This window comes from Argentina anserina, chromosome 7 (assembly GCF_933775445.1).
Source record: "Argentina anserina chromosome 7, drPotAnse1.1, whole genome shotgun sequence".
In the NCBI taxonomy this organism is placed as follows: Eukaryota; Viridiplantae; Streptophyta; class Magnoliopsida; order Rosales; family Rosaceae; genus Argentina; species Argentina anserina.
In genome coordinates this window covers 8,557,666-8,572,586 of record NC_065878.1, presented here as the reverse complement: position 1 = coordinate 8,572,586, position 14,921 = coordinate 8,557,666, and the positions used below count along the sequence as shown (strand labels likewise).

At 37.8% G+C, this 14,921-nt stretch overlaps 1 protein-coding gene across 1 annotated transcript; it reads left to right on the top strand.

The window, feature by feature from the left end:
• The first annotated feature begins 8,934 nt into the window (after positions 1-8,934).
• On the top strand, positions 8,935-11,999 carry LOC126802713 (protein NUCLEAR FUSION DEFECTIVE 4-like). Its single transcript, XM_050530386.1, has 3 exons — positions 8,935-9,512; positions 10,431-11,338; positions 11,447-11,999. Exons 1-3 carry the CDS (start codon positions 9,204-9,206, stop codon positions 11,928-11,930), a joined length of 1,701 nt encoding a protein of 566 aa, XP_050386343.1. The 5' UTR covers positions 8,935-9,203; the 3' UTR covers positions 11,931-11,999.
• The last annotated feature ends 2,922 nt before the right edge of the window (positions 12,000-14,921 follow it).

Genomic DNA, 14,921 nt, shown 5'->3' with positions numbered 1-14,921 from the left:
CAATTAGCTATGGAGCAAGGGGCCGGATTTGACAAGCATGGGACCGTGTCCCAAGAAAGGAGTGGGCTGACTTTGAGCCCAAAATTTTTGAAATAGTGAATGAGCTTGAAGCTCAACCATACAAAAGGTATCCCTCTTTCTTGTCAATTCCCATTTCCACTAATAAATTGTTACCATCTGTGGTACAAACCCCAAAGTTAGATTTGAAGGAGCTTCCAGATCATTTGAAGTATGTGTACCTTGAAAAGAATGATACTCTACCAGTTATTGTGTCATCAACACTGAGTAATCAGCAAGAAGCTAGATTGATTGATGTGCTTAAGAGGAACAAGACCGCTATTGGATGGACTTTGGCGGATATCAAGGGGATCAACCCTACAACTTGTGTTCATAGGATACTTTTGGAGGATGGCGCCAAGCCTACACGTGATGCTCAGAGGAGATTGCACCCACCAATGATGAAAATCGTGAAAGATGAGGTGATCAAGCTGCTTGATTGTGGAGTGATCTATCCTATCTCGGACAGTTGGTGGATTTCACCAGTGCAAATTGTGCCTAAGAAGAGTGGGGTGACTGTTGTGAAAAATGAGGCGAATGAGTTGGTACCCCAGAGGTTGGTGACCGGTCATAGGATGTGCATTGATTATAGGAAGTTGAATGCTACAACACGCAAGGATCACATGCCTTTGCCGTTCATGGACCAGATGTTGGAGAGATTAGCTGGACACGAGTTCTATTGTTTTCTAGATGGGTACAGTGGGTACAACCAGATATGCATTCATCCGGAGGATCAAGAGAAGACGACATTTACATGTCCATTTGGCACTTTTGCCTATCGACGCATGCATTTTGGTTTGTGCAACGCACCAGGTACATTTCAACGATGTATGCTTGCTATTTTCTCTATCTTTATCAAAAATATCATTGAGGTATTTATGGATGATTTTAGTGTTTATGGAAAAGACTTTGATGCATGTTTAGAGAACTTAGAGTTAATCTTGAGAAGGTGTGTAGAAACTAACCTTGTTCTTAATTGGGAAAAATGTCATTTCATGGTGAATCAAGGGATAGTTTTGGGACATATTATATCTGCTAAGGGTATTGAGGTAGACAAGGCTAAGGTTGATATTGTTCATCACTTACCCTCTCCCACAACTGTGAGAGGTTCGTTCTTTCCTTGGTCATGCAGGATTTTATAGGAGATTCATCAAGGATTTTTCCATGGTGGCGAGACCTATGTGTACCCTATTGCAAAAGGAGGTGTCGTTCATATGGGATGATGCATGTGAGAAAGCGTTTGTGAAATTGAAAGAGTTGTTGACTAGTGCACCCATCATTTGTCCTCCGGATTGGAACCTGCCACTCGAATTGATGTGTGATGCTTCGGACTATGCAATTGGGGCAGTGTTGGGCCAAAGAAGAGAAAAGAAGCATGCAGTGATTTACTATGCGTCTAGGACTCTTAATGAGGCCCAGATAAATTATTCGACTACTGAAAAGGAGCTTTTGGCTGTAATCTTTGCTTTAGAAAAATTTCGATCATATCTTTTGCATTCTAAAGTTATTGTGTATTCTGACCATGCAGCCTTAAGATATTTGATGACTAAAAAAGATGCTAAGCCCAGGTTGATCCGGTGGATACTGTTGATTCAAGAATTTGACCTTGAGATTCGAGATAAGAAGGGAAGTGAGAATGTGGTGGCTGATCATTTGAGTAGGATTGTGCGAGATAAGGAAAGAGAGCCACTACGTGAGACTTTCCCAGATGAGCAACTCTTTGGGATGGAGGTAAGTGTGCCTTGGTATGCAGACATTGTCAATTATTTAGTTACTAAGACTTTTCCTAGTACACTTTCGCATGCTAATAAGGCTAAATTAAAGAAAATGGCTAGACATTATATGTGGGATGAACCGTATTTATGGAAACAATGTAATGATCAAGTCATTAGGAGATGTGTCCCAGAAAATGAGCATAGGTCAATTCTTAACTTTTGTCATAATGAGGCATGTGGAGGTCATTTTGGGCCTCGTAGAACAGCTTTGAAGGTGTTTGAATGTGGATTTTATTGGCCTACTATTTTCAAAGATGCATACATGTTTTGTGTTTCTTGTGATAGGTGTCAACGGACAGGTAAGATTGGTCCAAGAGATCAAATGCCCCTTACTCTTATTATTACTGTCAAAATTTTTGATGTTTGGGGTATAGATTTCATGGGTCCATTTCCTTCGTCTAGAGGATTCTTGTATATCTTATTCACTGTTGATTATGTGTCAAAGTGGGTGGAGGCAAAGGCCACCAAGACTAATGATTCAAAAGTGGTTGCAGGTTTCTTGAGAACTAACATATTTTGCAGGTTTGGAGTACCACGTGTTTTGATAAGTGATGGAGGTTCTCATTTCTGCAACCGGACAATTGAGGCATTGCTCAAGAAGTATGGAGTAACCCACAAAGTTTCGACACCATATCATCCTCAGACAAGTGGCATGGCAGAAGTGTCTAATAGAGAAATCAAGGGAGTTCTGGAGAAAACTGTAGGTCCAACAAGGAAGGATTGGAGTGATCGGTTGGATGATGCATTATGGGCCTACAGGACCGCGTACAAGACGCCTATTGGGATGTCACCATTCAGATTGATGTATGGGAAGGCATGTCACATTCCAGTGGAGTTAGAGCACAGAGCATGGTGGGCGGTGAAGAAGTTCAACATGAGCTTGGATGAAGCAGGTCTACATCGAAAGTTGCAGCTCAATGAGCTTGAGGAGATTAGGAATGAGGCTTACGATGCTTCGTGGATTTACAAGGAGAAAACTCGTGCTTACCATGACAAAATGATTAGAGGAAAGAAGTTCCAAGTGGGCCAGAAAGTTTTGTTATTCCATTCGAGGCTTATGTTGTTTCCAGGGAAACTTTGTTCGCGTTGGGTTGGCCCATTTGTTGTTACTAACGTGTTTGCTCATGGTGCAGTTGAGATTAAAAGTGATACAACAGGGAAGACATTCAAGGTAAATGGGCATCGACTTAAGCCCTACTATGAGCCATTTGAGGAGCACACGTATGAGGAGACAATTGTGAGAGATGCGCCTAACGGAGAATGAACATGAGAAAGTCTAGGCTGAGAGACTATAAAACTCAAGCGCTGCATGGGTGGCAACCCATTTCAACCGTATCTGTGGAGAAGTCGTCTACGGGAGTTTGAATTTTCTAATCCCTTCACTCTTATGGTTGACTTGTATATGTGTTGATATGTGATCTTATTCTATGCTTGTGAATTACATTCTTACTATTGAGCTTACATTGAGGACAATGTAATTTTCTAAGTGTGGGTAGGGTTGCAAGTTCATTGATTATTTGTGTCATGATAAAAAAAAAATTCCAAAAAAATAAAAAATAAAAATTATTGCTTTATTGAGTCTTAGGATGCCCCTAAAGTCTAGGATGATTATGTCTCTAAAATACATAGATGATGGTTTTGCATTTAATACGAATTGAATTGTAAGTTTCATTGATGATGTGGATTTGGTATGAACATGTGAGATTTCGATTGATTGATTATGACATACATGTTTTGGTCAGTTTAAAGTCCATAACAACCTGTGAGTTTTTTAGCCTATATGTACTTTTTTTTCATGAGATGTAATTTGAAATTTCGTGATTATTCATGAACCTCATTATTCTTTGCATATTCAATAACTATGTGTCATAGCTTTTAATGGACTCTAGAATTTACTAGAACTCACTTTGGTGATTGTTGAAACATTTAAGTCATAAAATGCTCTGATTTTGAAAATGATTTATGGATCATTTCTAGGAATACCACCACTTTAACCAAACAACTATGTATCCCTATATGTGCCTTGTTTGGGACCCCTTAGTTGAACCACATTTGAGCCTACATTGAGCCTTTTATTCATCACCTATGTTATCTCCATGCTTAGTATAGTTACCTCTACCTTGTCCTATAGATTTGGCAGAATTCTTATTGAGATGATGTTGTGATGATACATGAAATAAGTGTGGGGTGGAAGGCATTTGAAAAAAAAAATCAACAAGCTTTTAAGCAAGCATTGCCGAAAAAAAAGAACAAGAAAAAGAAAAAAAAAGAGAATGATGAACTCGGCAAGAAAAGAAAAAATGTTATGTTGTCTTTTATTTGTGATTTGGAGTTGAGTTGTAATTGAAGGTCTAAAAATTTTTACTTGACCTTTGTCCATGTTCACTTTGTGGTTAGAATGATGATTGTGCCCAACTTGTTATATTCGGCCCCTGATGGTGTGTGGTGTCATAAGGATGATGTTTACTCTGCTAAGTCTATAGGATTACCTTTGTGATTCCTTGATATTCCATGCCTTTAGCTACGCCTAAACATTTACCTTATCTAATGATCCTAATGATTCTTAAAATGAGCAAATCTTGGTTTGTGGAGATGATCACAAGAGTTGAGCATATGGTTTTGGTCCATATGTGCACTTAGTTGTTAAATGAGGTTTCCTATGTTATTCACAAAGTGCTTTCATTTGTTGAAATATGCAAGTTATTTGATGCCTTAATATCTTTTCTCTTGCATATACTTATGTGTGAATGATAACCATGAATTTGAGTGAAAAGAAGAGAGTATGCCTGGTGAGGAGGATTGGATTGACTAAACATGTTAAATGCTTATTGTCTCGTATCTGACTAATTCATACTATGAAGCATGTTTATGAAACTTGGAATTTATGTGCTTACATTCAAATGCTTAAACTTGAAAACTATGTGTTTTGAGATTCTGAGACAATCATTTAGGGGCAATAGTGTCTCATTTAGTTTTGTTTTGCTAAGGGACTAGCAAAAGCCAAGTGTGGGGTAGTTGATAGGAGCACTTTGTGCGACGTTCTTAACATGTTTTTACCTCAATTTGTACTTTGCTTAGCCCTTATTGTTGTACTATTGAGTTATTGAGTCGTAGTAAGAGTCTTGAGCGGTATTGGATGCATTTTTGTGCTTACATGAGTTAAAAGGCATAATTGGTTTAGAGTCCTAGTTTGACTAGGAATCCTTGTTAGGTTTTGAAACTAATTATCTCTTACTTATGATTTTATTTTCTTATTTTCAGATTATATTAAAGAGATAATTAAAGAAAAAAAGATGGAGCCAAGTCATGCAAAAATTAAATAGAAGATGATCATTAAAGGCATAAAACATGGCATGTTTTAGGGATTAAAGCATGTCATGTTTTAGGAAATAAAACTTTCCAGGTTTTGAGCATTAAAGCATGGCATGTTTTAGGGAATAAAACTTTCCATGATTTAAGGGATTAAAGCATGACATTATTATAGGAAGAAAGAAGCAATTTCAAACCCTCCATCTTTCCTCTATATATACATGGCTTCACCTCTCAAATATCATCACTTCTCCTTTGCATTCAAGAGCCAAAACTCTACCAAAATACTACCTCAAACATCCTTCACCAAAACAACAAGCCATTCTCCCCTATATACAAATTCCATCTCCACCGAAATCACCATTGAAGACACACCTCCAAGGTTTCTACAACGTGTGATTCTCGCAACCCATCTCCACGGGTTTGTTCGTTTTTGATTTTTTTACAATACTTTGTCTATAAAGATTGTAGTATGATGTTTGTGTGTGATTATTTTTTTGTATTAAGAATCGAAATTTTCAGATTGTTTTATTGGATTTTTGGATCTTTGCCGAATTGATGGTTTTCTATAATTAATGAGTTTGTATTTCTATTGTTGTGTTCTAATCATCTTTCTCATACTTTTAGATAATTTTCAGATATGTGCATATGAATTTAGTGCTTGGATGCATTCCCTAAGATTGTGTTTGAGTGCTAGATTCATCAACCATATTGACACAAATCGAATCATGCCCTAAGTAGGTTTGATTTGTGTTGATTAAAAGTGGTAAAAATTCTGGAAATTTGCATGTGAAATCATGGTGAGTGACGCCATACATGAAACATGTATCCAACAAAGATTTGGTGCTTAAATGTAATCTTGTTTGATTTCTACTCTAAGTGTTATTGAATTCGATTGCATGCAAAATTAGATTAGGCCCTAAGTCAATCTAAATGTTAATTGAAATCTTGCACGATTAGATGATCCCCTAAGGTTCTAATTGTATTGGTGTCTAAAAACTATGTAATTAGTCGAATTAGAATGCATGATAGGTTCAAACTTGTAATTATGTGGTGTAATGGTAAATTTGGTTTAAGTTTGTTAAAGAGAAGTCGATCATGTAAATAATAATTTAGGTTTTATTTTAGTAGTTAATAATCAATCTCAAACCCCTAATTATTTGTTAACACTAAAAGTTTAGAGTTCCCTTCAATTTCCCGGACTGAACGATCCCTGCTTATTCTATACTAACAATGATGTTTTACAAAGTTTATTATAGACGTTTTAACCAACGATCTATCAATCAGTCACAGATAGCCAAAAATAGTTCAAGAGCATTACAAGCTAAAGACAACGCAAACCAGGGTCTTCATCATCCACATGACAATTGACCTGTCATCCAGACTATTCTAGACTATTTGCCAAGGCAAAAGAGATTGGAGTGATGAGTGAAGGTTATGTTAGTTTGGCTCACAACTAATTACGTACCTAATGCTTTGAAGTCTCTGAATTCTTCAGCCATAAATTTCTTGCAAGGAGTTTTAGGTATGCAAACTTACATTATGCTCACAGTGCACGAATTATTCTCACAACGATTAGTAAATTAATCTATCATTAATTCAGTGGGTAGGAACTAACATTCTTATGATTTTGAGAAATTACGTACAATTTGTTTTCTAATATATATGAATATAGATACAATATTCAACACCTTTTTAATTATAGAAGAAGGTTCTACAATTCGAACATGACTATTGTTGTTTTAGACAAACAGTATACACAATCTGAGAAGAAACTAAACGAAATATATATGAATGAGATATCAGATATGAGTGATCAAATAATTATCTGTGCGGCTCAAATAATTATCTGACGAAAGAGATTTTTTTTTTGAAAAACCGACGATATATTAAGAACCAAGGCACAACTTACATAGAGTTGAGGATATTGTCAACGTTAGGAGGGATACATCCATACAAATTTGTCACAACCCCGAAATTTCGAATGATAGAAATTCTAATTTGAAGTCATGAAAACTCTAAAATAATTCCAAATATATTGAAATCATCTTATAGCAACAGTATATCGAAACTGAGTTCACAGTACGACTCAGTCAACTTGAATAATACATAACCAATTTATACCTCAAGTATTATAACAATTGGAAATGTAATTTTTCACTCAATCCTCATCACAAACAAAAGAAAGAAGCCCTCAGTAATCTTCTGAGTAAGCTCTCCAAACCTGCTAATCCCCACCTGCAGAACTATTCCCTACACCATCGATTTGGTGCACCAGGATTTTTCATTTCTAGACTTCAAACAACTCGAATCTCTCCCAAACACTAACCCAGATCGGTAGGGGACGAAAAATACGGTTCCAACGCCATTGGTCTCACTCAATTCCATCGCAGGACGATGGAGATATGGCCGGAGAAAGATCCGGCAACCAAGAGGGAAAAATCGCGTGAACATTTATAAGCTGATTTTGAAAAAAAACCTGATTTTCTTAATTTCTAATCTCCTCTCATTCCTTTTATACTTATTCCAAAATCCGAAATCAAATTTCCGTTGCTAACAACTTTCACATACGACATCCGATTAAAGCGTGTCGTTCGTCTACGAACTCGTATTGACGAACTCTACGACTTTCATGAATGAAGTTTTCTGAAAAGAGTGACGGATTAAAAGTCAACTCTTGGGTCAAATGAATTTAATCAAATAACACACATTTGGCTCTCGAAACCAATTTCTACTTCGAACAACGAAAAAATAAAAGACGTAAAATGTGAATTTAATCAAATTACAATTCCCTTAATTTTTGAGAAATTAAAAGAAATTGTATTGAAAATTCGGATTATTACACTACTGATGAGAAAGTTTGGTACACTGAGAAAGCAAACTGACAATATATGGTATATCATTATATAGATCAGAAACGTGTGCCAATGCTGGCTTGCATTAATTATTGGTAATTTCTATTCTTGCGACCGTATATAAGTAAATGCTGTGCCAAAATGCAGGTGTAAATGTGGTTCAGTGGTTGGCTACTTGGCTACCTCCCTCGGCAGTTGTATTCCTCCTAGTAGTTATAGGAGAATTCGAGCATGCATGTTTCGAGTTTCGACTAATGCTTATAGTAGTCACATGTGTAGAGTGGATTCATGACACTACGTTCTGTTCAGACAGCTTGGAAAAACACTTCTGGTTATCTTGATCAATGATTCAGGTGAATTGACGTGATCCGGCGACTAATTTCCAATTCATCATGAAATCCTGATATACGTACCTTGAGGAAATTGTGTTACGGTCACGAAGAAAATTGATCTTCACCCGCGACCAAATTTACACTAAACCTATTTAGTTCGATTTACTCTTTAATTGTCAATCGAGATTAAGATGCGCAAGTAATGTTCACTACTATCTATGGCTATGATGACAAACTTTAAATGAGAAATAGTGGTAGACGTAATAAATCTAATAAATTGCAAGTGATAATGGCCGACTTCCTGGTTCCTACCAGATAGTAGATATAATTGGTTTTTCATTTAATTTTTATTTTAAGCTATTCATTACATAAATAGCGTAAAAACTAAAAAGTCGTTATATTTCTGGTTTTTCAGGCACTGCTACAAATTTTGCCTGTAACTGCCTTACAAGGTTTTATGTACTTTGTCCCAAGTCCCAATCACCTTTACATAGAATTCCAACAAATCATCATCACCTCCTTATTACAGAAGCCATGACAGCCCCATCAATCAATATCCCAATCGCCAACTTCCCTCTTCCTCTTTCTCTTCCCATTTCTAATCCCTCCTATACAAACCTCTTCACCCACAAAATTAGCCATTGTGTTCATCCCACCAAAACAAAGCCATGATAAGCTAAGCTAGTACCCTTCAAGATTGACCAACAACACCACCCAAATCCAACCCCAAAACCCTCTAGACCCTCTAGACCCTCCACACCCCCAACCCCCATTTCACGCTTTCATCATCACCCTCGTCAGAAAACACACGGTCGATTAATCACGTTGGTTGATCGATTAGTGCTCTTTACGTGTAACAAGACTCGTCAACAACTATGGTGGGAGAATCGAGGAAATGGGTGATACTTGTGGCAACGACATGGATTCAGGCGTTTACGGGCACCAACTTCGACTTCTCGTCTTACTCCTCCGAATTGAAAACGGTTCTTGGGATATCCCAGGTGCAACTCAACTACCTTTCTGTGGCTTCTGACATGGGAAAGGCCTTGGGGTGGTGTTCAGGTGTTTCCCTCATGTATTTTCCTTTGTGGGCTGTTATGTTCATGGCTGCCTTCATGGGTTTGTTTGGTTATGGCCTTCAATGGTTTGTCATTCAAAAAATGATCACCCTGCCTTATGTTCTGGTTAGTTTTTTCTCCCTCCTATATTTTATGGGTTTTTATTTGTTTGCATATGCATGGTTTAGTGTTTTCTTTGATGAATTTATGTGATTGGTTTACTCAGTTTTGACCAACAATTGGTGAACCTAGAAGGGCCACCAAAAGACCAACCAAACCACAAGTAATGTTCAAGAATGTTAGATTGGTGTCCGTCCTACTCTTTCTTCATGTGTAGGTTAGCTAGAAAACTTAGAAAGAGACAATTTAGGCACAAATGGTGAGTGAGGCAAACACATCATCCCCTCTCTGTTCTCTTTTTCTTTGGTCTGAACCACATCATCCATCTCCATCAGTCACTACCAGTTTCTAAAGATTGTGGGTCACACTGATTGCTTCTGCAGTGTTAAGCATAATACAGACAAGCATAACTATCATTTTCTCGATCCAAAAATAATCCAACTGTCAGTAAAATTATTTATTTAAATGAGAAAAAACATTATTTCTTTGTTACAATGTTCCCTTGAGATTTGCATTTAGGATAAGTTTATCGGTTTACTATGAAGAGAAGACTGGAAAAAAGATGCTAGATTTTAATAGGATCCTAACTGTAAGTCAAGGGATATGGTTGGTAGCTCAAAGATTCTACAATGAAAGAGTCATGGATATTTCATATATTAAATTAAGTTTCTTTATATGTCTATTATTCCATAAAAAGAAAAAGAGTTTTGATGTTGACTTCTGTAAGCACCCAACTACTGCATCCCTTCATGTTCATCGGTGAACTAAAACCCTGCTGCAGGATAGCCAAAGGCCCTTAGACATATTGAAATGCAAGTTTTTTTTGTTTGATCATCTAAAATGGTTAACATAATGGAATTATGACTTGAAACAAAACTAAGTCAAAAATGTAGCTGACTTGGTGCTAATTTATGGTTTTGGCAGGTATTCCTATTGTGCTTGTTGGCAGGATGTAGCATCTGTTGGTTCAACACAGTCTGCTATGTTTTGTGCATTCGACACTTCCAAGCCAACAGGGCACTTGCATTGTCCCTAACAATTAGCTTCAATGGCGTAAGTGCAGCCCTCTACAGCCTCATTGCCAATGCGCTAAACCCCTCCGATGACAACCTGTACCTCCTCTTGAATGCACTACTTCCTCTCTTCACATCTGGTGCTGCGCTAGTGCCTCTGCTGCGTCAACCCCCTCTGATTCAGCCACTTTCTCCTGAGGCTACTAAACGTGACTCCAGGATTTTTCTTTGCCTGAACATCGTAGCAGTAGTAACTGGCCTATATCTCCTCCTCCTGAACTCACTATCCTCTAAGATATCAAATGCTCGAATTCTCTTGGTTGGTGCTATTTTCCTCCTGATCCTACCTTTGTGTCTGCCCGGCATTGCATATGCTAGGGAGTGGGCTCGTAGAAACATGCTCTTCAGCTTCCAGAATGATGATTTATCAGACTTCACTCTGGCCAACCCTGATGACCTTGAGCTCCATAAGGAACTCATTGGAGAAAATGAAAATGGTAATGTGGTGAATGCCACTTCTTATGGGCTGATAGACAAGGAAGGTTGTTTATGGTGTTTTGGGAAGGTGATGGAAAAAGACAGGTTGACAGTGCTAGGGGAGGAACACTCTGCTCGGCTGCTGGTACGCCGCTGGGACTTTTGGCTATACTATGGTGCATACTTCTGTGGAGGAACTATTGGATTAGTCTATAGCAACAATCTTGGGCAGATTTCAGAATCACTTGGATACAGTAACATGACCAGTTCTCTTGTCACACTATATTCTTCATGCTCCTTCTTTGGTCGTTTACTGGCAGCTGCCCCGGATTTCCTTCGCGAGTAAGTATCTTTTACCATAGGGAAAATTACCAAATTTTATTGCTTTATAACTGTGGAATCAGAAACTCAATATGCCATAAAAGCTAACCTCGAGTCCTGGTAATGCAGTAAGGTATACTTCGCAAGGACTGGATGGCTTGCAGTTGCGCTGGTGCCAACACCAATTGCCTTCCTCCTGCTTAGTCTATCTGGCAGTGATGAAGCAATGTTGCGTGCCGGAACAGGCTTGATTGGGATAAGCTCTGGGTTTGTATTTTCTGCGGCTGTGTCAGTAACATCAGAGCTGTTTGGACCAAACAGCGCAGGTGTAAACCACAACATCCTCATCACCAACATTCCTATAGGTTCACTCCTCTACGGCCTACTCGCAGCTCTGGTGTATGATTCCAATGAAGGAAGCTCATTAATCCAGGTGAACATGTTAAAAGAAGCAACATTGTGCATGGGTAGGTCATGCTACTTGCAGACATTCATATGGTGGGGATGCATTTCTGTTATAGGATTAGCATCAAGCATCTTGCTATACCTACGGACGAGAGCTGCTTACAATCGGTTTGAGAGGAACAGATGTCGAACAGAGTCATCCTCTTAGCTTTATATTCAAATTTTGTTGGTACACTTAAGCTAAATGCTTATGGACGTGTGTGTATCTCAAAAACATTCAACAATATTACAACATAGAAATCGATACAGAGTAGATGAAGTAATATTCATGTTACATTGTACATAAGACAATAGAGAAATAGACGTCAGAATTATGTAGAGAACTTTATCAAGCCTTCTTTTTTTCTTTACATCTTTCGTTTATCTGTTGCTAGCGCATAGTAATTGCATGATGTTCTACTGAAGGGTACTTCAGTGTGCAAACAAGTGATGCATGCTCATGTAACAAAAGTTCAAAAAAAGAAAGAAGAATCATGTCAAAATAGAGCAGAACAACTAAACCGGAACATCTGAATCGAATCATATTCTAATTTTAAAGAGATCCTATAATCAAACTTATACATTATCCCGAAACCAAAAATGTTGTTCTGGAAACAAGGGGAACCTTTTGTGTGAGCAGGAACCGGCAGGTGATCATATAATTTTGCTTATAGGATACTCTTCTACGGGAAAGGGTTCAGCAGGAGCCAAACCATCTTTAGCTTCAACAAAGGGCAATCTTTTGTGTTAAAAAACTGGCAGCCTATTCAATTTCCTTTCAAGTTGTTAGAGGCTCCCCAATGTGTGTGGGTTGAGACAATGGCATAGAAAAGGATTTCCATAAAAATTGCTCAAGTTCATTTGCTTGCATTTCAGTAATGGATCATCTACTTGGTAAACTAAGATTTCACAAAGAAAACTGTAAATAACTGAATTAACGACGTTTCTAAAATCCTCTCTCTTAACCAACTCTGTCTCACTATCTCATAATGAACAGGATCAATACTAGTGATCCTGGTCAAATTTTCAGTCAATATAGTTGTTTCTGGTTCGACATTTGCAAAACGTACGATGTGATCCTTGTAACGTGCCCCATTACCTTAACTTCAAAGTTTCCATCTTTCCTTGAAATCCAAATTATAAGTTGATAAACAGCTTTGAAGAGGATGAGAAATATAAGCTTTGAGATTATCATTTTAGTAGCTTCAATCTAGTCTCTTGCAAAAACTTGACCTATTGTACTTCTACAATATATTAGCTGTCTGCATTACATTTTTTCTTCGTTTTGTGGTTTTTCCTGACAATTGGTATCTTGGTTCTTCTCCTTTTTTTTGGTCTGATATTGGTATCTTGTTTCGGAAGGATTACTATCCTTGTGTTTATGCTTAAGTTATAAGCAAAGGAACATAGAGCTTGGTCTGTGATGACTTTGTTCAGAAAAGTATTTGTTTTTTAATTTCTTGTTTCTGACATGCATGGTAACTCTTAATCTGTTGGTGTTTTATTTTTTGTTTCAAAGAATCTGAGTATTTCTTGTCATAACATATAAACCAATAAACTATAATGTCACATTGTCACGTAGAGAGATGAAATAGTTCAACTAGGCTGTGATCGAGTATTTCTGTTTTAAACAGAATTACAAACATAATATCATGCAATCTGATCAGCACATTGGAAAGAACATCTGTGGTTAATTAAGGCTTCTTATTTAAAAAGATTGGTTCTGGGAAGAAGTTACTCTACACTTTGAAATAGCCTCTCTAAAATTTGACCCTCTGTAATCTGTATAGCACTATAGCTCAAAAGTATATACAGGTACTAACAATTGGATCCTGATTATGGATGCAAATTGTTTGTCTGCATTTTCATCTTATAATATAAGGAAATCAATCTACCCTTCTTCAACTATAACTTTCTTTCATTGTATTCTTATTTAGTTTCTTGGTTGTAGTATAAGTGATCTAGCTGATGAGCAATCTGGTTATGGTATTTGCAATATCCCTAACTTTTAACCTGCTGAGATAGCAAGAACCTGCTGAATTTTGTTTTGTGCTTTTTTTTAAGGTAGTAAATTGTAATAACCCGAATTTCATTATTAATTTCTTGTAATTTCATGGAAATTAATGAAGTGATATTTTGGTTACATCTATATTCTGCGTCTTTTAAATAGCCTTCATTTGAAGTAGAAATCGGTTCGAGAACCATTAAGTTATTTTACGATTTAATTCATTCGGCTCAAGAGTTGACTTTTGATATGTTACTCGTTTCCGAAAACTTCATTCACGAAAGTTTGTAGAGCTCGTCGATACAAATTCATACACACGTGACACGTTTTATTCGGACGTCATTTAAGAGAGTTATTATAATTTAAGAGGAGAAAAGGGGGAGGGGTGAAAATTGGAAACTTTTTGGGAAAATATATATATTTTTCCCACCGACTTGTTTTTCTCTTTCTTCTTGTAATAACCCGATTTTTCGGGTTCAATTTGTATGAATTCTTAGAAATTTATAATCTTGGAAAATTTAATAAATCGCATTTTTCGCTTCACGACGATATCAAATCGAAAACGGAACTGTCTTCGGAAACCTAAATTGGAAAAACGTTACGTTTCCGCGACGCGGGAGTTGACTTTTACTCCGTCGAACATTTTCGAAAACTTCCTTCACAAAAGTTGTAGAGCTCGTCGGTACGATTTTGTGGATACGTCACATGTTCTAATCGGACGTCGTATGTGAAAGTTATTAGTGACGGAAGTTAGTTTCCGATTTTAGAAAAAGTATAAAAAGGAGTTTTTGGAAACTAGGGTTTCCAAAAACAGAAACCCTCTCTCTCCTTCTCTCAGCCCACAACCACCCCTCTCTCTCTCTCTCTCCCCGACCCTTTCTCCTTCTCAAATCGCCTCCGGCGATCTCCATGACTCCGGCCTCAGTGGCTCTCACCGTCGGTCCCTGAGGAACCACACGGTCTCCAGCTGCCACCCTCGGACGTATCACAGTGCCGCTCTCCGCAACGAAGCTCGATCGACAACTGGAAGCTCCTGCGTTTCGCCGCCGTCCATGCTCCGTCTCCGGCGACGCAAGCACTGGGCAATAGTCCCTCTCCACCGCCCCTCACCCCCGGTGCCTTCTGCGATTGATTTGCGACTCGAATCTAGCCGCA

Coding starts and splice junctions, on each gene's coding strand:
- LOC126802713 (XM_050530386.1), top strand. CDS start 9,204: ATGGTGGGAGAATCGAGGAAATGGGTGATACTTGTGGCAACGACATGG. Junction 9,513..10,430: donor TCACCCTGCCTTATGTTCTG/GTTAGTTTTTTC, acceptor TGGTTTTGGCAG/GTATTCCTATTGTGCTTGTT. Junction 11,339..11,446: donor GCCCCGGATTTCCTTCGCGA/GTAAGTATCTTT, acceptor CTGGTAATGCAG/TAAGGTATACTTCGCAAGGA.